Here is a 23,031-nt window from a genome sequence, read left to right on the forward strand (position 1 = left end):
CAGGCAAATGTGATGAGGCAGGACATGTCAGTCAAGGCAGCATCTGAGCTCCTCATGAAGCTCTCAGGTAGGTATTTCATTTAATAATATTCAACTTCTTTATTATTTTTCACGTGTGTCAGGAGGGTTACCTTGCAGAAGATATGTTTAGCTTTAGTAGCAAGTGAAGGAACAATTGAAAAGGTTCATATACATCTCAGATTGGTCTGTCACTATAGCATGTAATAATCAGTGCTCTGCTTGGCACATTAATGACTATGGAATAAGTTAAAAGAAATAATGCCTTGTAGTTTTTAGATATCGTCATTTTTAAAATGTACCAAAACATGTTAATACCAATTTATTCACACGTGTCACTTGATTAACATCATAAGAATGCGTGTCTGTACTGAACTATACCTGATACGGCTTAATAAATGATGACATTTAAAGCCTTTTACTTTTTGTGACAATAGGTTGTACTCAAAATTAAAAGATTCACTGTGTAAACTGAGGCAGCTGTTAGGGAGACCACTTGAACTTGCCTACATCACCTCAGAGATACACCCTCCTGGCAGACAAGTAGACAGTATGCGTGTGTATACACACACACGTACTGCTGCAGCTGGAGGGAGTCAAAGAAAAGTGTATGTTCTGCTAATTAGGTTTTGTCTAACTGTCAGAGTCAAGGTTTAACTTTAAGGGAAAGTAAAAGGATTGAATTCTCCCTGCTGGCAACAGGTTAAGTGAATTATAAAAAGGCTTTGAACTTGTAATAGACTTCAGTTTTTAAGACCGAGATGTGAAAGTCGGTCTGGGAGGCTGGGTTCCATACTGCTGCACCTAAACTAGATCAGTTAGTTCTTAAGTCTTCTCCAAAACTGGACAAGACTTATTTTTTTAAGTATGCCAAAGTCACGCAGGAGGTGCCAATATAAATGCTCACAAGTTTAGTAACTTCTGAGATCCCTGCCAAACCTATCTGAAATAATTTGGCTTGAATGAATGCTGTCAACATTGAATTTGAGCTCAAATTTATACCTGAAAGACTTTAACTGACTAGGATCTCCCCTGCAAGTTCTAATGTGTAATTAATTCACTCCTATTCATACCTGCACACTTTAATTTACAGAAGAATTTGAATCATTGATTTGCAAGCCTTCTGTGTTAATTGTGCAAAAAGTGCTTCCCAGGTACAGAAGTTGATCAGACCAGAAGTTTCCCAATTTTTTACAGACTCAAAAACATGAAAAATTTGGTTATTGATACAGTGCACTGTTACTGCTGGTAACTGGTTCAATATGGTGTTCTGGTAGCAGAACTTTACAGCCTAATGAGTGTTAACTTGTTACTTTATTTTTCTTGCTGCATACAAATTTATATAACTGTTTTCCTAAAGGAAAGCTCTGTAGCTGAATTGATTTCTCAAGTGCTTCAGAGACACCAGGGTTCTTGATTGTGAATCTTGAATCCAGCACTAGCAGGCTGTGTTTAACTAGTTTTACTACAAGCTATTATATTAGAATATTTGTGCCTTAAATGTCTGTTCATGTGAGGGAAATCTGGCATGTATAAAATCTTGATCAAGTCTTTGGTCACTTCTGTTGGGAACTCCTAGCCTTTAAAGGTTGTAGTAAGAAATACACTAGATAAATATTTATCTTATGACCTCTTAGTGATTGAGCAGCTTTTGCTGATAGTGCTCTTTTCAGTTAATCCATAGATTAGAAAGTAAAGAATTACTCTAGGATTTACTGTTGGCATTGCTGCAGCTGGTATTCCTGAATCAGCCAGTGGGTGGGGTAATACCAATTTTATCACATACACTTTTTTTTCAACTTGCACTTTCCTGAATTAACATCTAAGGCAGAAGCTATAGAGGAGGAAAACACTAAGACACAGATTAATGTAGGAGAAATATAAGAGGAATATCTAAGATCAATAGCCCTTTTAGTGTTGGTTTTTTGTTGTTTGGTTTTTTTTAATGCTTACTTTATCTGGTAGAATACTCTACATAGACTTCCCAACTTATTTTAAGCAATTCTGCTTTTGGTGATTTAGAACTTGATTGATCCACTTCTTCAGAATAAAGTGAAAACAAGAAAAAGCTTCCCTCTTTTTCCTGGTACTAGAAAGAGAAAAAAAAATTACGGGAAGTAACGAGTATGTCTGGATGTTCTACTGTCTGTGGGAAATCTTCAGTCAAGTGTCCTTATTAGATTTGATATATAATTGGGTTTAAGTCAGTCCTTCCGGAGTCCATATATTCTTGGTAAAGAATGAATTACAGCCTTGTCTTGTTATTTTCACTTTCTTCTATGTAATACTGATTACAAAATCTGCACTGCATACAAATTCAGCGGAGGATTTCTGACATACTAGTATTTTGCTTTCTGCATTCCTGACGTATGTGCTTCTGTTATCCCCTGAGCAATAATATTGCCAATTGTTGCAGCCTCATAGGAGCCTCTTGGGATTTAGGCATGGACCTTGCTGTCTCCTTTCATGTGAAGGATACACTGGTTTATATTTTTCACTGGGAAATCTCTTTTCCCAAACAGAGATACTGTGTTGCTAGCTCTCAGCTGAGCTTGTACAGCACAGTGGAAGGCCGTTCCAGCTCTGGAGCCTCGTCTGGGCTCGTGCATACTGTAAGAGAGACTTAGGATAAATCACCAGCCACTATAATGGAGGGACTTGTCAGCCACTCAGAAACTTCTCTAAAGCTAGAAAAAGTTAGACGAATAAGCATATTTTACTGTAGTAGAACACTGACAGAACACTTACTAGTTGTCATTGTAGAGGTAGAATCATAGAATCATAGAATCATTGAGGTTGGAAGAGACCCTTGGGATCATCGAGTCCAACCATCTCCCCTACTCTACCAAGTCCTCCCCTACACCATGTCCCTCAGTACCGCATCTAAACGGCCCTTCAACACATCCAGGGATGGTGACTCCACCCCCTCCCTGGGCAGCCTGTTCCAATGCCCGACCACTCTTTCAGTGAAAAATTCCTTCCTAATGTTCAATCTAAACCTCCCCTGTTGGAGCTTGAAGCCGTTCCCTCTCGTTCTATTGTTAATTACCTGTGAGAAGAGACCAGCACCAACCTCTCTACAGTGTCCTTTCAAGTAGTTGTAGAGAGTGATGAGGTCTCCCCTCAGCCTCCTCTTCCTCAAACTAAACAGCCCCAGCTCCTTCAGCTGCTCTTCATACCATTTGTCTTCCAGGCCCTTCACTAGTTTCGTCGCCCTCCTCTGCACTCGCTCCAGCACCTCCATATCTCTCTTGTATTGAGGTGCCCAAAACTGGACACAATACTCGAGGTGTGGCCTCACCAGTGCTGAGTACAGGGGCATAATCACCTCCCTACTTCTGCTGGTCACACTATTTCTAATACAAGCCAGAATGCCGTTGGCTTTCTTGGCCACCTGGGCACACTGCTAGATGTACAGAAACAAGAAAATCACATGCAGCTGTCTACGTTACTTCTATTACACAAGGCTCTCTCTTTTTTCATCAAGATAAAAAGCTGTGAGGACACCTGCATGCTTCTAGCAGTGCACAACCGGTGTTCAAGATCAGGCCTTTACCCTGCATATTACTTTGGTGGAGTTGGACCTTATCGGGAGATGCTGTGCCCTTTTATATCAGTTTTTTTCTCCCCTGCGTTCCGCTTGGATTCAGATCTTCTACTTCACAGGTCACAAACTTGATACCTGGTCACTTGATACCTAGTTGCCCTTCTTCCAAAGGATTATTCAAGCTGAGAAGGCTAACGTCGCTTGGGCATGTCTAGGCAGAATGCATTTCCATCCAGGTAGCCACAACAAAAGTTCCTAACAACTGATCTGCTCTTTAAAAATAAATGAAACACCCGTTTGGAAGTAATGGTCTTTGGGTGTTAACAGGCAAAGTTTGAGCCTCAGTGCAGGCTTTCAACCTACATTTTACAGAAGGACATAAAATGACTACTATGATTTATATGAATGTACAAAGGGGGGCTGTAAATTCTGAGACTAGACCCGGTGGTAAGCAAACAGACTTCAGGAGGTAGCAGAGTGGGGCAAATCACTCTCATCTCTGTTTGGAAGGGTACCATCCCTGCACAATGTTAAATTCCTATTAAATGCTGCACAAAATCACTTACAAGAAATGGAAGTAGTGTGTTTCACCTATACCTGAACCAGTTTTCTGCTTTCTTACCGGTTTTCTTACATGGAAAAGCTAATTTATTTCTCAAAATGTTTAATTAAGTGGTGCACCCAGTGATCTCTGGTCAGTTTTCTACACTCAGTCTTGTAAATTGAAGGGTAGGTTTCAGAGGAGACTGAAATTTAAAATAAATGTTCGCATTTACATGCTAATGTTTGAGTCTAAAACCTCATTTTCTGTTGAAATAGTCGTGCTGCTCATATATTTTGAGCGTGTATTATCTTTCAGAAGCATTCAGTGTTTTGCTTTCTTGTTCAAAAATGAATGCATAGCTGGAGGTGTATAAAATCTATTCCAGGTACTGGCATTTTATAAGTAATACTTTACCCTGGTGCCTTGAACTATGACATTAGTATGTCCCCGTCTTTCCTAGAAATGTTGTCTGAATCACATTTGCCTTTATTTCAGCCATATCTTATTTGTGAAATGTAGTCATTTTGCATTTCAGTAGTAACTCAGGTTGTTTTCCTCCTCTCTCTTTCTTTTCAGTGGATCAATTCCCCATGTATTGCACATATCCTTGTTATCACTAGCAAATGCATGACCTTTGTGCTACTCAGCTCCTTTGGATTTTTTGTACTTCAATCCTCGGGTCAGGCAGTGCTTTCTTGTAATACACCAATTCCCCAGGACCAACAATGTGTCATAATTTTGGGTTATCAGCAGATGCAATTAGTGCATAGTTACTTTTTGTGCCAAGGTCACAAAGTAAAATGTTGCATACAATTGATTCCAAAAGCATTCTTAATCAACTCCATTTATTATCACCTAATTATATGACAATTTCTCTTTCAGCACAACTGGTAATTCCGGGTGTTTGGTAGGGTTTTTTTTTTTTTTTTTCCCCTTTTTTGATTAAGTCGTTATCTTCTTGAAAATGCATATGCTAATTTCCTATTTCGTGCCTTGTAGGGGTTTTTGACACTGTATCTCACATTTAACTGATACCACATGGACTGGAACTTCTATTTAAAAAGAGGAAGAAAAAGAAAAGAGAATGATAGTGCAATTCTAGCGTAAGATGGAGGCCAGAACACCTCAATGCTAGGCCCATACCAAAAAATAGCATATCATGCATTAGGGCACGGCGAGGTGAAGGACTATCTGAGAAGGCTTTAAATTAGCTCATACCAAAACCAGCCCAGTGACAACAGCACAGACCTCCAGAGGAACTAAATAACAGTATCAGTTTAAAAAGTTTGCTAATTAGGAGTGCTATCTATTCATGTGTGGCTGGCCAGCTGGTGTCAGATTTACCTCATCTTAAGGCTTGAGTGGCTTTATGTTTGGCTGTCATCAGCAACGTGAATTGACAACAAACACGAGCCCGTGGCTAGTAAGATATTTTTCTTAGCAGTCACAAAATCTTTCCCAGTTTATTGGGTTGCACTGGCAGTCTTTTGGTTTATTGTTACTGTGGCGAAGAAAAAGTACATTATTACATTCTTTGGGTGAGGTGAGGGGCAGAGAAACTAACCTTCCTGTGTATTTCTTTTTCATAATGTTGTGGACTCTCTAGGAAGAGGTTGTGTGGAGCTGGGCTGCTGATTTTGGAGACAGCTGTTGTCGGGACCTTGTAAGAGTCTCCATACCTAGATTGCGGGGGAACTGTCAAGAGTGCTTTCATCCCTGCCTAGAGAGCCTTGATAAGGGGCAGAGGAGTGAAAAAAGAAGGAAGTCTTTTGTTCTTTGGTCTCTAAATAGCTCATTAGAAAGCTCAGGGCAGCAGCAGGTGCTTCTGTAGATGCCTAGAAAAGTAAGCACGGAAGTATATGACCCAAAATAAAACTTTCTCTTGATGGAAGCCAGAGAGATGGGAAGTCACATCGCCAAATTAAATCCCACTACTAGCCAAGTGTTTTTTACTGGTTTGGCTTTTTTTAACCCACAGAAATGGTTAGAGTGAACCTGTGTTTTAATTACAGTATGGGAAAAGATGGAAATTTCTAGATAGCTAGATTTATTATTGCAATGTGTCAGGTTCCAGATTGTTTTTCAAGATTCTCCTGCCAGTGTTGCACTACATGAAGTTCGTATCAGGCCATGGTATATTCATTCAGTTTAATAAGCTTTTCCACGACATCTGTATAATAACATAATCCCAAAAGAACTCAGCTAGTAATGGATTCTTACCTATTGATGGGGTTTGCCGAGTTTCATGACAGCTTTTAATGTCTAAACTTGAAAAGCAGGAAAAGTGTGAAAAAACACTGCCCATTCACAGGAGAAGTATAAGGTTGGAAGTATGGAAGTCTGCAAAGTCTAATCATCCCCACCCCTCCCACTCCCACCTTAAGCAACCACAAAACAACAAAAATCATAGAAAAACAAGTGCCTTGTAACAGACCCTAACTTTTAGTTCAGTAGATGCAATACTGTACCTTTAAGTTATTGCAATTCATCTTCTTCCTTTTTTCCATGTCAGGGTAATCTTGACATTTAATGAAAACCACGTTAATTTAAAAGATTAGATAATTTGGAATAATAAGAAATGATAATGCCTGTGGTTCAGATGTGCTTCTTTTGGTGTTCTGGACTTTGGTCTTGGTTTTTTGGTTGTTTTTTGTTTGATTGGTTGGTTTTGGCATTGTCACTAGAGTGTTTAAATAAACCCCCTGATGCTTTGCTTTACTGCTATACCTTGATGATGTTCATTCAGCCAGGTAGGAGTGGCCACAAGGCTATGGAAAGTGGGTATCCCAATTTTTTTCCAAGTGTCAGGGGATTGCAGATGCACAACATTTGCAGAAGGGCCCCTTGCAGCCCCCCTTGCCTTTGGAATGTCAGCTTGTAAAGGCAGGAGAACTGGAACCAGGCTCTCTGCAAAGGTACAGCTTGCTGCAGGAATGCTAGAGTAGAGTTTTCTTGAACTAGGAGAATTGCATAGATTGGAATATGTTGTAAAATAACAGTTCACTGCACTTGTAAGCTTTTTATTAAATTCTTCTTGATCTGTGTTTTGAGGGATTGGCTGCGTTCTGCAGGTAGGGTCTTTCAGGTAAGCACCATAATCCTACCATTTAAATGGAAGGAGCAGCAGGTGCATATCACAACTCAAATTAGTCTATTGCTTTAATTGACTCCTTTGTTGTTGTTGTTGTTGTCTTGCATTTTTGTGAAACTAGGCCTGTAGTCGCAAAATTCTGTAACGTGGAAGTTCAGAGGTTTCACTTAAACAAAAATGAGCCATTTTGTGATATATTTGTTATAATGCAGGATCCTGTTACATTGATTCAAGGCCCGTTGACATTGTCTTATATAAAACAGCAGTTTGAAAAAAATATTATCAAAATAAAGCAGCAAGCACAGCGCCCTAGGGAACGTCAGATGTTACTTGTTGTGTCTCTGCAGCAGAACCTTCAGGGCTCGCCAACTGTTCCCTACCTCTGAGGTTTTATTTAAGCTGTTTTAGGGCATGTTTATTTCTAGCAAATCAGAACAATTAGCATAACAAAATGCCTGATTCTCCATACTGAAAGCTTTTGAAGTCGGTACAAGTTGACCCACTAGTTACCCCTGTCTACTTGATTGTGAAAACTAGTACATGAATCCAATTTATGAGACATATGGGAAAGCCTTTCTTTTCTGAGTTGATTCATAAAGTTGATTTGCAAAGCTGATGGGCATTTCAGCAAATACGAGGAACTTAGAATTTTAGTTGCGGGATGAAATTTTAAATAAAATGGTGGGAAGAGGCATGAATGATTTAACAAGTGTTTATTTGGTTTTAGCAATGGAAAGTCAATGGACAGCATTGTATCGGCAAAAGCAATATTTACTACACGACTTGTGTGTTTTATTAAATCAGTGTTCTTGATTTTGACTTTTGTCTCAAAGAAAGTGAAAAGCAGACTGTGCTGCACTAGAAGAGCATGTTCAGTGTGTCCCCTCTAGAGCAGGTGAGTGCTGCATAGAATCATAGAACAGTTGGAAGGTCATCTAGTCCAACCCATCTGCAATGAGCAGGAACATCTTTAACTACATCAGGTTGCTCAGAGCCCCATCCGGCCTGACCTGGAATGTTTCCAGGGACAGGGCATTTACCACCTCTCCGGGCAGCCTGTTCCACTGTTTCACCACCCTAATTGTAAAAAAATTCTTCCTTTTATCTAGTCTAAATCTACCCTCTTTTAGTTTAAAACCATTACACCTTGTCCTGTTGCGACCAGCCCTGTGAAAAAAGTTTGCCCCTAACTTTCTTATAGGCCCCCTTTAAGTACTGGAACGCTGCTATAACTTCTCTCCAGAGCCTTCTCCCTGCTGAACAACCACAACTCTCAGCCTTTCCTCAGAGGAGAGGTGTTCCAGCCCTCTGATCATTTCTATGGCCTCCTCTGGACCTGCTCCAACAGGTCTGTGTCTTTCCTGTGCTGAGGGCTCCAGAACTGGACAGGATATTCAGGTGGGGTCTCACCAGAGCAGAGGGTGAGACCCCACTGCTGGGTCATGCTTCTTTAGATGCAGCCCAGGATATGATTGGCTTTCTGGGCTGCGAGCGCATGTTAGTCAGCTCATGTCCAGCTTTTCTTCCACTGGTATCCCCCAAGTCCTTCTTGGCAGGACTGATCTCAAGCCCTTCATACCCAAGCCTGTATTGATACCGGGGGTTGCCCTGACTCAGGTGCAGGACCTTGAACTTGGCCTCATTGAACCTCATGAGGTTCACAAAGGACCACTTCTTAAGCTTGTCCAGGTCTCTCTGGATGGCATCCCATCCTTCAGGCGTGTGAACTGCACCACTGAGCTTTATGTTGTCTGCAAACTTGCTGAGTGTGCACTTAATCCCACTGTCTATGTCATTGATGAAGATATTAAACAGTACTGGTCCCAGTACAGACCCCTGAGGGACACCACTTGTTATCAGTCTCTGTAGGACATCGAGCCATTAACCACTACCATGCATTGGGTGGATGCAACAATCAACCAATTTGTCATCCACTAACCGGTCCACCCATCAAATCTCTCTCTCTCTCCAAATTAGACAGAAGAATGTTGTGGAGGGCCATGTCAGAGGCCTTACAGAAGTCCAGATAGGTAGATTGGAATATGTTGTAAAATAACAGTTCACTGCACTTGTAAGCTTTTTATTAAATTCTTCTTGATCTGTGTTTTGAGGGATTGGCTGCGTTCTGCAGGTAGGGTCTTTCAGGTAAGCACCATAATCCTACCATTTAAATGGAAGGAGCAGCAGGTGCATATCACAACTCAAATTAGTCTATTGCTTTAATTGACTCCTTTTTTGTTGTTGTTGTTGTCTTGCATTTTTGTGAAACTAGGCCTGTAGTCGCAAAATTCTGTAACGTGGAAGTTCAGAGGTTTCACTTAAACAAAAATGAGCCATTTTGTGATATATTTGTTATAATGCAGGATCCTGTTACATTGATTCAAGGCCCGTTGACATTGTCTTATATAAAACAGCAGTTTGAAAAAAATACTAGCAAAATAAAGCAGCAAGCACAGCGCCCTAGGGAACGTCAGATGTTACTTGTTGTGTCTCTGCAGCAGAACCTTCAGGGCTCGCCAACTGTTCCCTACCTCTGAGGTTTTATTTAAGCTGTTTTAGGGCATGTTTATTTCTAGCAAATCAGAACAATTAGCATAACAAAATGCCTGATTCTCCATACTGAAAGCTTTTGAAGTCGGTACAAGTTGACCCACTAGTTACCCCTGTCTACTTGATTGTGAAAACTAGTACATGAATCCAATTTATGAGACATATGGGAAAGCCTTTCTTTTCTGAGTTGATTCATAAAGTTGATTTGCAAAGCTGATGGGCATTTCAGCAAATACGAGGAACTTAGAATTTTAGTTGCGGGATGAAATTTTAAATAAAATGGTGGGAAGAGGCATGAATGATTTAACAAGTGTTTATTTGGTTTTAGCAATGGAAAGTCAATGGACAGCATTGTATCGGCAAAAGCAATATTTACTACACGACTTGTGTGTTTTATTAAATCAGTGTTCTTGATTTTGACTTTTGTCTCAAAGAAAGTGAAAAGCAGACTGTGCTGCACTAGAAGAGCATGTTCAGTGTGTCCCCTCTAGAGCAGGTGAGTGCTGCATAGAATCATAGAACAGTTGGAAGGTCATCTAGTCCAACCCATCTGCAATGAGCAGGAACATCTTTAACTACATCAGGTTGCTCAGAGCCCCATCCGGCCTGACCTGGAATGTTTCCAGGGACAGGGCATTTACCACCTCTCCGGGCAGCCTGTTCCACTGTTTCACCACCCTAATTGTAAAAAAATTCTTCCTTTTATCTAGTCTAAATCTACCCTCTTTTAGTTTAAAACCATTACACCTTGTCCTGTCACAACAGGCCCTGTGAAAAAGTTTGTCCCTATCTTTCTTATAAGCCCCAAAAGTTTGCCCCTAACTTTCTTATAGGCCCCCTTTAAGTACTGGAACGCTGCTATAACTTCTCTCCAGAGCCTTCTCCCTGCTGAACAACCACAACTCTCAGCCTTTCCTCAGAGGAGAGGTGTTCCAGCCCTCTGATCATTTCTATGGCCTCCTCTGGACCTGCTCCAACAGGTCTGTGTCTTTCCTGTGCTGAGGGCTCCAGAACTGGACAGGATATTCAGGTGGGGTCTCACCAGAGCAGAGGGTGAGACCCCACTGCTGGGTCATGCTTCTTTAGATGCAGCCCAGGATATGATTGGCTTTCTGGGCTGCGAGCGCATGTTAGTCAGCTCATGTCCAGCTTTTCTTCCACTGGTATCCCCCAAGTCCTTCTTGGCAGGACTGATCTCAAGCCCTTCATACCCAAGCCTGTATTGATACCGGGGGTTGCCCTGACTCAGGTGCAGGACCTTGAACTTGGCCTCATTGAACCTCATGAGGTTCACAAAGGACCACTTCTTAAGCTTGTCCAGGTCTCTCTGGATGGCATCCCATCCTTCAGGCGTGTGAACTGCACCACTGAGCTTTATGTTGTCTGCAAACTTGCTGAGTGTGCACTTAATCCCACTGTCTATGTCATTGATGAAGATATTAAACAGTACTGGTCCCAGTACAGACCCCTGAGGGACACCACTTGTTATCAGTCTCTGTAGGACATCGAGCCATTAACCACTACCATGCATTGGGTGGATGCAACAATCAACCAATTTGTCATCCACTAACCGGTCCACCCATCAAATCTCTCTCTCTCTCCAAATTAGACAGAAGAATGTTGTGGAGGGCCATGTCAGAGGCCTTACAGAAGTCCAGATAGATGACATCCGTAGCTCTTCCCTTGTCCACTGATGTATTCAGTCCACCATAGAAGGCCACTAGGTTGGTCAGCTATGACTTGCCCTCGGTGAAGCCATGCTGGCTGTCTCGAATGATCTCCCTGTCCTTCTGTGCCTTAGCATAGCTTCAAGGAGGATCTATTCCGTGGGTGCAGTGTTTCCCCAGTCACCAGGGACTTTACCTGACTGCCATGACTTTTCAAGTATTGTGGAGTTGCTTGGCAACTGTATCAACCAATTCCCTCAGGACTCTGGGATGCATCTCATCGGGTTCCATAGACTTACCTATGTTCAAGTTCCTCAGGTGATCGTGAACCTGATCTTCTCTTGCAGTGGGAGGGACTTTGCTCCCCCAGTCCCTGTCTTGCCATCCATCTGCTTGAGAAGTGTGGGAAGAGAGGTTGCCAGTGAAGACTGAGGCAAAAATGTTGAGTACCTCAGCCTTCTCCTCATCTGTTGTCAGCAGTTTGCCACTCATTTTCATTGGGGGTGTTATGCTTTCTTTGGCTTTCCTTTTCTTGTTGACGTACCTGTAGAAGCCCTTCTTGTTATCCATTATGTATTCAGTCCACCATAGAAGGCCACTAGGTTGGTCAGCTATGACTTGCCCTCGGTGAAGCCATGCTGGCTGCCATGAATGATCTCCCTGTCCTTCCTGTGCCTTACGAATGATCTCCCTGTCCTTCTGTGCCTTAGCATAGCTTCAAGGAGGATCTATTCCGTGGGTGCAGTGTTTCCCCAGTCACCAGGGACTTTACCTGACTGCCATGACTTTTCAAGTATTGTGGAGTTGCTTGGCAACTGTATCAACCAATTCCCTCAGGACTCTGGGATGCATCTCATCGGGTTCCATAGACTTACCTATGTTCAAGTTCCTCAGGTGATCGTGAACCTGATCTTCTCTTGCAGTGGGAGGGACTTTGCTCCCCCAGTCCCTGTCTTGCCATCCATCTGCTTGAGAAGTGTGGGAAGAGAGGTTGCCAGTGAAGACTGAGGCAAAAATGTTGAGTACCTCAGCCTTCTCCTCATCTGTTGTCAGCAGTTTGCCACTCATTTTCATTGGGGGTGTTATGCTTTCTTTGGCTTTCCTTTTCTTGTTGACGTACCTGTAGAAGCCCTTCTTGTTATCCCTTGCGTCCCTTGCCAGGTTCAGCTCCAGCCACACCTCGGCCTTCCTGACCCCATCCCTACACAACCGGTCAGTATCCCTCTATTCTTCCTATAATTCTTCCTATATTCTACCTGTCCCTGCTTCCATTGCCTGTGTGTTTCCTTCTTGCCCTTTAGCTGGACGAGCAGGTCTCAACTCATCCATGCTGATCTGTTGCCTTCCTGTCCTGATGTCTTACACTTGTGGATTAAGAGCTCTTGTGCTTTATGGAAGGAGTCCTTGATGTTCTGCCAGCTTTGTTCTGCTCCCTTGTCCCTGAGGGCAATTTCACAGGGGGTCCTATTGACTAACTTCTTGAAGAGCTGGAATTTTGGTTTCCTAAAATTTAGCATCCTGACTTACATCCCTTAGGACTGCAAATTCCACCAGTGACATGATCACTACAGCCCAGGCTGCCTGCAATCTTGATATCACTGATAAGCTCTCTTGCTTTGGTGACCATCAAGTCCAGTATCACATCCCTTCTGGTAGGGGTGTCCATTATCTGGCTTAAGAAGTTATCTTCAGTGCATTCCAGGAGTCTCCTGGATTGCCTACAGCTCACTGTGCTGCTTTTCCAGCAGATGTTGGGGTGGTTGAAGCCCCCCAGCAGGAAAAGCGGGTGCAAGTGCAATGCCCCCTGTAATTGGGAGTAAGAAGGCTTTGTCAGTAGGCTCCCCTTGATCAGACAGCCAACCACAGACACCAACCACAAGTTTCCCTTTATTGCCTCTAATTCTTACCTGTAAGCTTTCATCCTGCTTGTGACTATTCTTCAGAGACATTCTTCTTAGAGGAACAGCACTTAGTTCCTTTGAGGTGTATCACTGGTGTTTCCCTCTTGGCTCCCATTATTTCAGGAACCCTTGGCTTATCTCCATAAGACTTCTAGTGTGCTGCAGCGTAGCCAGCACATCTCAGACCAACGGGCTAAGGGCCCTTGCTAGCACCCCCTTCTAACCCTGGTGTGTCACCCCACAGCTTGTCACAGGCAAGCCTGATATTATCTCCTCTCTCCCTTCACGTCTAGTTCGAAGCTCTGTCCATGAGCCCCGCTAGCTTGTGAGCAAAGACCCTCTTTCCCCTTTGAGAAAGGTGAATCCCATCTGCCTGGTGCTGTGTAGGCCACCCCACTGTTGAAAAACCCAAAAGTGTGGTGGTGACACCAGCCATGGATCCATGTATTAATAGGCCGGGTCTGTCTGTTTGTTCCAGTGTTGCTGCCCACAACTGGAAGGAGAGAGGAGAAAGTCACATGTGCTCCAGATTCCCTTACCAAGTGTCCCAAGGCCCTGAAGTCTCTTTTGATTGCCCTTGGACTATGTGTTGTGGCTTCATCACCACCCACATGGAAGAGCAGTAATGGGTAATAGTCCAAGGGCCATACCAGGCTAGGAAATGTCCTAGTGATGTCCTTAACCTAGCTCCCAAGGAGACCTTGATCTTGAGGTTTTTTGCGGTGGCTGTGTCTGTCCTGGGGAGAGCAGAGCTTAGTTCCACCAGTCTCTCTCTCTCTCTTAGATTCCCTGGTGCTCCTTAACCTTTCTGCTTCCTGCATTGTGGAATACTGTACCATTTTTGGGCTCCCCAGTTCAAAAGGGCTGCTGAGAATTAGTAGACAGTGTAGAGGAAGGCAGGAGACCTGATTAAGGGTCTAGGGCTCGTGACCTGCAAGGAGGCATTGAGGGAACTAGGCCTGTTTAGTCTGGCAAAGGGGGGCTGAAGGTAGATCTGATTGCAGCCTGCAACTACTTGAAGGAAGTTTAGAAAAGCAGTGGAGTCAAACTCTCCTCTGTAGTGACAGATGGCAAAAAATGGGGCGACAGCTGCCAGCTGCAGCTTGGAAGGTTCAAAGTGGACATGACGAAAAATTTCTAGTGCAGCACTAGAACAAGAGTTACCCAAGGATGCTGTAGCTTTCCCTTGCTTGAACCTTTAGAAAATTCTGCAATAAACCTGCAGCTGATCTGATCTAGTGCTGACGATTCATGGAATAATTTAGTTTGGAGGGGACCTCCAGGGTTCATCTAATCCATACTCTTGCTCAAAGCAGGTCCAGCAAGACCGGGCTGTTGAGGGTCTTTTTAAGTTCTGAATGTGTCCAGGGATGGAGAACCCAGCCTCTCTCAGCAATGTGTACCAGTATTTTACCATCCTGACAGTGATTATTGTTTTTTTTCTGTATATATAAAGAGAATTTCCCTTGACCCAACTTGTCTGTCTACTCTTGCAGTATCACTATGCATTTATGAGAGAAGCCTGCCTCTAGCTTCTCCATACCTTCTCTTTATACCTTAGAGAGCTGTCAGCAGCTTTTAGGTAGCACAGGTTCTGTGTTTCTGTTGTGTTTGGGTTTTTTTAGCAAGTGCCACTACTTCACAATTCCTTGCACTTGCAAAAGCCAGAGAACTTGAAAGCAGTGGAAAAAGTCTGTCCGATACTGCATTTTTCATATCTAATGTGGAAAATTGTCTCACTCGATGTGAATTGGATGAAGTTCATTGAGGCTTTTATAGATCAGCTGATTAAAAGTTACAGTGCTCTGTAAAAAACAGCATTTCTGTGGCTTGATGGTAGTACATCCAATTTTATTGTATTTTGTTAAGCTGTTTCCGTGTCACGAAATTAACAGCAGAAAAAGACGTGTGAAGTGATTTAGTTCATCTTCTGCCAGATGAGCAGTGTTTACTGCTGTGCTGTTGCTCTGAGCTTCATCCAGGTTAGTTCTGAATGAATAGCAGCCTGTGTTTAGGATGTCACAGTCTGGATGCTTTAAAGCTACTTGATTCTATATCTCCTGCTGATTTTTGCTAGGAATTAGATGTCTGTGCTGTTAAAAAAATCTGGCATGAAGAAAACGACTCTGATATACTAACTTTGTATTGTGATACGCTGCAGTTTATTTAACTAGACCATCTAGTCAAGGAGAAATGCAAAAGTGGAAAAAAGCCAAAACTATCAGGATTTTAATTCTTTGAACCAGGTGACCTTTCAGTGTACTGGTCCTTGACTTGAAAAACTTTAGCCTGTGCTGTGACCACGTGAGATACCTATGTAAGGAAATCAGGGGTATCACCTTACTGCACAAATGAACTGTCCGTAGCACCGAAGGGGAAAATAATCTTCAAGAAGTTACAGTTTGACTGCCTGGATGGTGAGATGGGTATTGGCATAACCTTCATTGCAGTCTTTCCCCAGCACAAGTTGCAGCACAGCTGGGTTGTGTGTCTGTGATTGCTGCTCCTGGGACGGACTGACTCTGGTTCCCTTTTGTAAAATTACAAGTTAGCTCCTGTAAAATTATCACAGGGACCCTCCTTCAGTCTTCTGCGTGGGTTTCCTTTTAGGCATCGGAGTATGACAGGACTCACATTTGGCAGGGACATTCTGTCAGATCAAAAGGGTGCAGCTGGGGAGATAAAGGTCAAAGGAAATGATCAAATATGTAAATTTAGTTAAGGCAATTTGAGTGCTAGCTGATTGTGAGGGAGAGAAGGTCATCGGTGTTGCTTGACTCTTGCCTTAGTTGGGGTCGTATCAGTTTGTCTGATTCAAAAGCGTTTGCAGGACAGGGAATTAAACTGTGTGGAGCAGGAACAGAAATAGAAAGAATATTTTAAAAGCAGAGAGCAGCAAAGGTCAGCTTGACTCTGCACCTAAATTTGGCAGCTGGGTGCAGAGCTCAGTCTGTCAGACATCTGAAGAACTCATTTGTTTGCGGAGTTACCTGAGCTTTTGATTGACAGCGTTACCTGATGCGTTCCTTTGCTGTTCTGTGGTCACTTTTCAATGCACAGCATGCTATTTTTACACTTTTCAACACAGATGCAATGTTCTGTGGTTTTATAATAAGAGGCTAATGGAAGCTTTAACTAAAAAAAAAAAATCTGCTTAACAGGACAAAAAGGGCATTATGTGATATTTCTAACCTGTCTTCAGTTGAGAATTCACTATGAAGATTTCCAAAGTTTGAAATGTATCTGGTGGATCATAGATGGTAAAGATTTTTATCAATGTTTATACGTTTCTTTTAAAGGTCAAGAAATGTCACAAGAAAAGATTGAAAGCACTTCATGTAAATCATTCCTGGAACATATCCAAACAGCTTTTATCTCCTGGCTTCAATTTTTTTCATTTTTTTTTTTTATTTTTCTTCTAAGAGCTGTAGGCAGCAAAGCCACTTTTTCTCCACTTAATAACAACAGGAATGTGGGGAGAAGGAGAAACCAGGGAATGAAAAAGGACTTGGTGACGCACATCAGTTAAATTTTAGGTGGAATGCATGTGCCTTCATGCTAAAGAGATTCTGTTCATCTTTGGCCAGAGACTACAAGATGACACCAACCAGTTGACTAGCTTAAAGATGTTACCAGGGATGACCAAACCATGTTTTGGTGCCTCTGAGATTCATTGTGGTGTTTGAAACATTTACAATTGGAATAAAATCCATGAGGCTGCCACAACCACATGTGAGTTACAGGAAAGCAGAGAGAACAGCAGCAGATTCATTTATCAAGGGAAGTTAGTGGATTCTCATCCCACCCTCTTTATTCTCTCTGACCTAACGTTAATAGAAAAAACTGATTGTGTTTGGGCTTTTTCTTATGAACTGGTATTCATTTATTTATTTTTAATATCAGGGCCTTCTAAGTAGTAAAATCTGGCAGATGGCAAGGGAACTTCCATGTGAGGAAACTCATTGTGCAGACTGTCTCCACCAGTGACCTGATGCTATCGGGAGGCAGCCCCTGTCTGCACCAATTAACGTGCTGGCCCACGGTCATAGATCTAATCATGTCCCCCCGGTCTGGACAAGGGCCAGGCTGTTCTCTCAGGTCCTAATCCACTCGGCATCTAAGCCCTCTGCTTCCCTGGCTCTGTGCTGCAGTGTGCCTGCCCCTGCCCTCTGCCATGGGCTCTTTTGCTGGGTGCTGGGGTTGCCTTTTCCTCCTTTGACTCGTGAATCTGAGCCCTTCAAACTCACACGTTCCCTTGACGGTGGAGGCTGCGTAGGCAATGACTTAGGGCATGTGCTAATCATGAGTAAACAAGAAGATTTTCCTTAAGGTTTTTAGTATCTTGGCTAGTACCAGAAGTACATGTACTCATTTAGGCAAAATTAATAAATTCCATGTACATTTTTTTTGGTTGGAATTATTCCTTACCTGGATGGTCCTTCTGGTATCTAACTCTGTTCATGTATTTATTTATTTTCTTATTCTCCCAGGCATATTGCCTGTCTTAGGCTACCTGTTTCCAAAGTGTCTGGTCAGCATCCAGCCAGCAGAGGCAACACCTAGTTGGACAGTTCTGCCATGATTCCAATGTCCTTTCAGGAGCACCTTGAATTAAAATAATTTTAAAAACTCCTCATCTTTCTCTGAAACTAGATTGAGGATAAATTCTACAGGTCTTCAACTTCTTAATTCACAACACAAAGTCTGAATCACAAGGGCTGTGTAGGTATTTGGGCTGTGGTAGGTAAAATACCTTGGAGCCTTGATTTTGAGATTTCAGAGCTTTTATTCTGAAGAAAAAAGTCATCACTTACCTTGCAGCCAAACGCAGAGCATTCAGCAACACCCAGGGAATCTCAAGTGTAGAAAGTGAACTATAAATTGGCTCCTAGACTATGGTTTTGTTGGCTGGACCTCTAGGACACTGGAGAGGAAGGCAAGCAGGCAAGGATATGGATGTATAGAAACTGGTCATTAAGGCTGTTGGATCTTGTAATGTATGAGGGAATATCTATGCTTGTTACAGAATCAGACTTCAGAACAGCATGGGCCCCAGAATACTCCTCTCATCTTGAAAGCATATGCAGATGTAACAAACCAATTCCTCACATAGTTGTCTGGAATTTTCTATAAAAGAAAAAGAGACCCGAGAGGAGCAGATGAGGTTTCCTCCTCCACCCCTATCCTCATACCAATACTTCTGACTGTGCTGGTACTTCTGCTGATAAGGGGGTATTTGGGGTTTGTGAGAGATCCTCAGTGCCCATCTTTGAAGAGCTGGTGTGTAGCTGCAACTTCATTTAATAAGTAAAAACGAAGCTTCAGTAATTGGTGTGTGATCACCCAGTATTCACAGAAAGTGATGTAACTCTCATATTTACAAATATGCAACTGTTTTCCGCTCTCTAGTTTGAAAAATCGTTTTCAAGAGATTACTTCTATTTATATAACCCCCAGAAGAATACTGGAGCAGTCAGCTGCTTGCTTCTCTTACCACTTGCGGTGATACGGTATACAAATTATAACTTTGTAATTGTGATTCCTGCCTTGAGTACTCTGCAAAATAGTAGCCTAATTAAATAATTGTGGCGGTTGTTTATTTTTTTTTAAATACACGCAGCTGAGAGTTACAAGGAAACCCAGACGGTAAAGATAAAGGAAGAACCCATGGAAGTTGACATCCATGATTCGCAGGCCTCGGTGTCACCCAGCCAACCCAGCCAAAACGTTGGCTACAGCACTTTATTAGGGCGAGACATGAGTGAACACATCCAGAAGGCACCAGAAGGTCGTGGACTCCCAGAAAGAAATTTATTCAGCCAAGATATATCAGTGAAGATGGCCTCCGAGCTGCTCTTCCAGTTATCAGGTAAAAGCAGTGGAAAAAGTCAATAGTTGGATTTAAGGAACAAAAAGAGATTGTGTGTAGCCATTAAGGTGCTCTGAAAGCGTGAGATTGCTACGGCTGAAAAATGATAGGAGTTAGAGCCCTGCTACCCTCACATTTGGAATGCAAAAGCCTTGCCAAATGTCCCCCATAGTTAGCATATGCTTTAGAGCACTGTGACAGTCAGGTCAGGTTCACAATATTTGAACTGAATTGGAAAAGCCAGAGTTCAACTCTTGTATTTTTGAAAGCTAATTAAATAATTTGTGACAACTGGTTGATCCAGGCCCTGGAGTCTAGGGGAACTTCTAGATGGCAGTTACTGGCATAAGTGGCCAGTGACTGCAGCATCCCGTGCTCCTGGGACTGCACTGTCCATCTCTCTTGACAAAGAAGGTGAACCTCAGCTATTACAGAAAGGCAATGATATCAGCACTGTGTTTAATGAATGCTTGTACCAGACACTTTGCATGGAGCATTGACATCTGAAGCTGAAAAAATTTGTTAGGTGTTCATTTAAGTAAAGCTATGCCCATTCTCTAATCATGCTGTAACCAATTACCCTAATTACTCTGGATTATACTGTTATCAGAAAGCATTAAAATAGTTCTGCTGAAAAAAAAAATGATCGGGAAAATATGATACATGCTAATCACAAAAAAACATGTATGTTTCTCTGCAGAAAAGGTGAGCAAAGAGCACAACCACAATAAAGATAACGCCATCAGGACTACAGCCAGGTAAGTACAGTCCATTGTTATCTGCAAAGCTCTAGTGAAAATGGCATTGCTTCATTTTGCCTTGTGAACTCAAATATATCTGTCTCCTGCAAATGTGACCTGATATTACAAGTGTAAGATATTTTCATGAGTAATGTAACCTGTATCTGAAAAATTACACCTATAGATCTAATTTTTTGGAGTTCATGAGACGGAACGCCTTTAGGCCAAAATGACTGTTCTCCTCTGATCAAGTATTCACACATCACTTTAAAAAGTATTTTTTCTATTTTTTTCTGCAAAACCTGAAACTTAAAAGAAACTGCACAGTACCTGTAGTGCTTGAGGGAAGAACAGGCTGACAACTGTATTTTAAGACGTGGACCAATGTAAGAGGAGGTGGTTTTGTTTCGGTCTTCTGTCAAACTTGGATTTCTATAATAAAATTTCAGTTTAGTATTTCTATCATCTCAATGCCTTCTAGAGATGAATTTTTAAAAGTCAGACTGTAAGACACTGCTAATGAAACATTTGTTAAAGATTACAGTCCTATTAATATAATAAATGAAATTATCCACGAATTAAAAATACGGTCCAGTTATAGCACATGCTGTTAAAGAAATAGGCAGTCCACAGTATTGTGACTGGGAACAAGCCCACAAGTTGTTTACGTATACCTGAGCAGCAAAGGGAGGTGTCCCTACAGGAAGATTCAAAGCTCTTATGTAGTAAGTGGTATCTGGAATTGGTGAACACTTAGGAGCCCATGGTGAGGAGTAGGCAGGGATTGGCAAGTGTTACATGTATTTCCTACCTGAAAGTTCCCTATTCTGGGTGGATGGGTTAGAGACTGAGCACACTGAAGTGATGAAAGGTCCTTCAAGGATAGACTAAGACGTTCTGTGCTTGTGCAGCCCCTTCTACAGAAGTTGACAGCATGTTCAGTGCCTGCTAACTGAGATGACTTTGTCTAGACAGAAATTGAAAAGCATTTCAGTTGCAGAAGACAAGATCTCTAAAATACTTTGATTCCTAGGCCTATCCCATTCATTCATGGCAGCTGTAATAAATAAATAATTCGGTTTTAATAAACTGACCAGTTCAGTAAATGTACATTAGGGACTTTCTGATGTTACAAGTTGAAAGATAATTAAATGGAGCTTTTAACTTTTGGCTATTGTGAATGCTTCCCATATTTGCTAGTTTGGGAATCTGTGGGATATATAGCCTGCATAGCCTTCCTGTGACTATTTAAAAAGCATAAACCCGAGAGATACATATGGAGATAAATGCACATATCATCCAAGTACTCATTAACCATCCAGTGTGCATTGCAGGGAGGGGTGACAAATAGTCAGTTGAAAATAGATTTCAATGTCTTATGATGTTACCGGCGGGACTGGTGTGAGAATCCAGAGCTACTTTTGGATCTATCAAAGATAATTCAAACTGGAAAGGTTGAGGACAGTTCAAAGATAACTTTCCCTCATGCTGGCTGCCAGCTTTCAGAAGGTAACATGGTTGGCTGTTGTCAAACTTGCACTGAGTTTTGCTGAGAAGTCCTGATAATGGCTGCTACCCATCAAGGCATGAGTGCCTGACTGATTCTTCTGGGTGCTTTTCTTATCTTGCCTATCTATCAACAGAAGAAAACATGAATGAGAAGAGCTTCTTAAGGGGAAGTGAGTCAGTCTACTAAATCCTGCGAGTTTGAGTAGATTGACTCGAAAGACCTTGCCAAAAAAAAACCCCACCCAAAACCAGACAGACAGCTGGAAGTCTTTACTGGTACGGGTATGACGCCTTCTCAAAAATAGGACGTGGTGGAGCAGCCAGCGGAGGAATGAGGCGCTCGGGCTGCATTTAGTGTTGCACTTTAGCCCACCAACCTACATCTGGAGTAATGACAGAAAGGCATTTGAATCACAGTTGTTACATGAAGTTTGCTGACAGCTGCAGAGAGCCAAGGTGAGGCCAAGTGTTGTCCACCTGTGAGCAGTTGGGGAGCAGAGAGATTAAGCTGTGTCGCTGGTGAGAGTCTTGAATGAGCAAAGCCCAGCAAGATGGGCCCAGCAAGCACTCTTTGCTCTCTTACTCCATTTTAGCATTTCTAACTGTCACCTATCTGTTGCTGTTCCTCCTGTGAGCATTCCTGGACTTTGCGAGCATATACTTCCATATGACTTTGCTTAAGCAGCTGAAACTGGCAAGGATTCCTCACAGTTCAATGGCTGAGTGAGATGGTGGAACCTGCCATCTGTGATATGAAGACAAAAAGTGGAGAAGCAAATGATCTGGAAGCGAGTACGCCAGCGTAAGGTGCCAAGATAAAGTTTCTTTCATCTAGAGAACTCTGTAGCCATAAAACTGGAAAAGTGCAGCCAGGAAAAAAAAAAAAAAATCCTAAAAGCTTAATCTTCATCAGAAGGGACTTTGCGCAGTGATTGAGAACAACTTGTGTAGTTTCTTACTATGAAGCAGGAGCTCCTCCCTCCATACTTTGCACTGGGAATTGGAGGATGTATCTGCTAAAATAAAAATAGGGCCAACTCTGAAGAGACTGGGCTGCCATGCTAGAGGAAGGCAGAAAAGAGGTATCCAGGGATGGTTCTGTAATTCACCGGAGGCTGATGGCAGAGTGGGAAATCCTCAACATGAGCAGTCTCCAGCAGCAGCCTGCTCCTGATACATGGCCTAGTGGAAAATAGATAAGCTCAACATCATCCATTTTGCTTAGAACCAGCAATTAGCAGCATCCCCTTAACTGAACCTAAGGCACAAGCAGGCAGGCCAACACAGAAACCTGGGCAGATGACAAGATTTTGGAAGAGTTACAACAGTAATAAATTTATTTTATTTTATTGGTGTATTTCTTTCAAATCATTATTAAAACAGTGAGAAGAATGTTGCAATAAATGATGCCGTATTTTTATACAGCGTCAGTCTGGTTTATATTATGTCACCCCTGAGTGGGAGTGTGAGTCTTGGAAAAAGTGAAGTTTTGCACATGTGGGCTGGAGCTGTTTTGCCTTTTTTTCTGATCGCTTGTTTTCTCGAGTATTATGCATAATTCAGATATCTGCATACGCTGAACTGTTGAGGTTTGG

At 42.3% G+C, this 23,031-nt stretch overlaps 1 protein-coding gene across 1 annotated transcript in view; it reads left to right on the plus strand.

The window, feature by feature from the left end:
* ZNF827 (zinc finger protein 827) overlaps window positions 1–23,031 on the plus strand; it is a 127,224-nt gene that overhangs the window by 72,223 nt on the left and 31,970 nt on the right. The window contains exons 6-7 of the mRNA XM_014949965.1: window positions 18,939–19,187; window positions 19,888–19,945. Of these exons, the coding sequence (XP_014805451.1) occupies window positions 18,939–19,187; window positions 19,888–19,945 (307 nt within the window). The remainder of the gene's footprint in view (window positions 1–18,938; window positions 19,188–19,887; window positions 19,946–23,031) is intronic.

The sequence above is a fragment of the Calidris pugnax genome, unplaced genomic scaffold (assembly GCF_001431845.1).
Source record: "Calidris pugnax isolate Ruff unplaced genomic scaffold, ASM143184v1 scaffold42, whole genome shotgun sequence".
NCBI classification, from domain to species: Eukaryota; Metazoa; Chordata; class Aves; order Charadriiformes; family Scolopacidae; genus Calidris; species Calidris pugnax.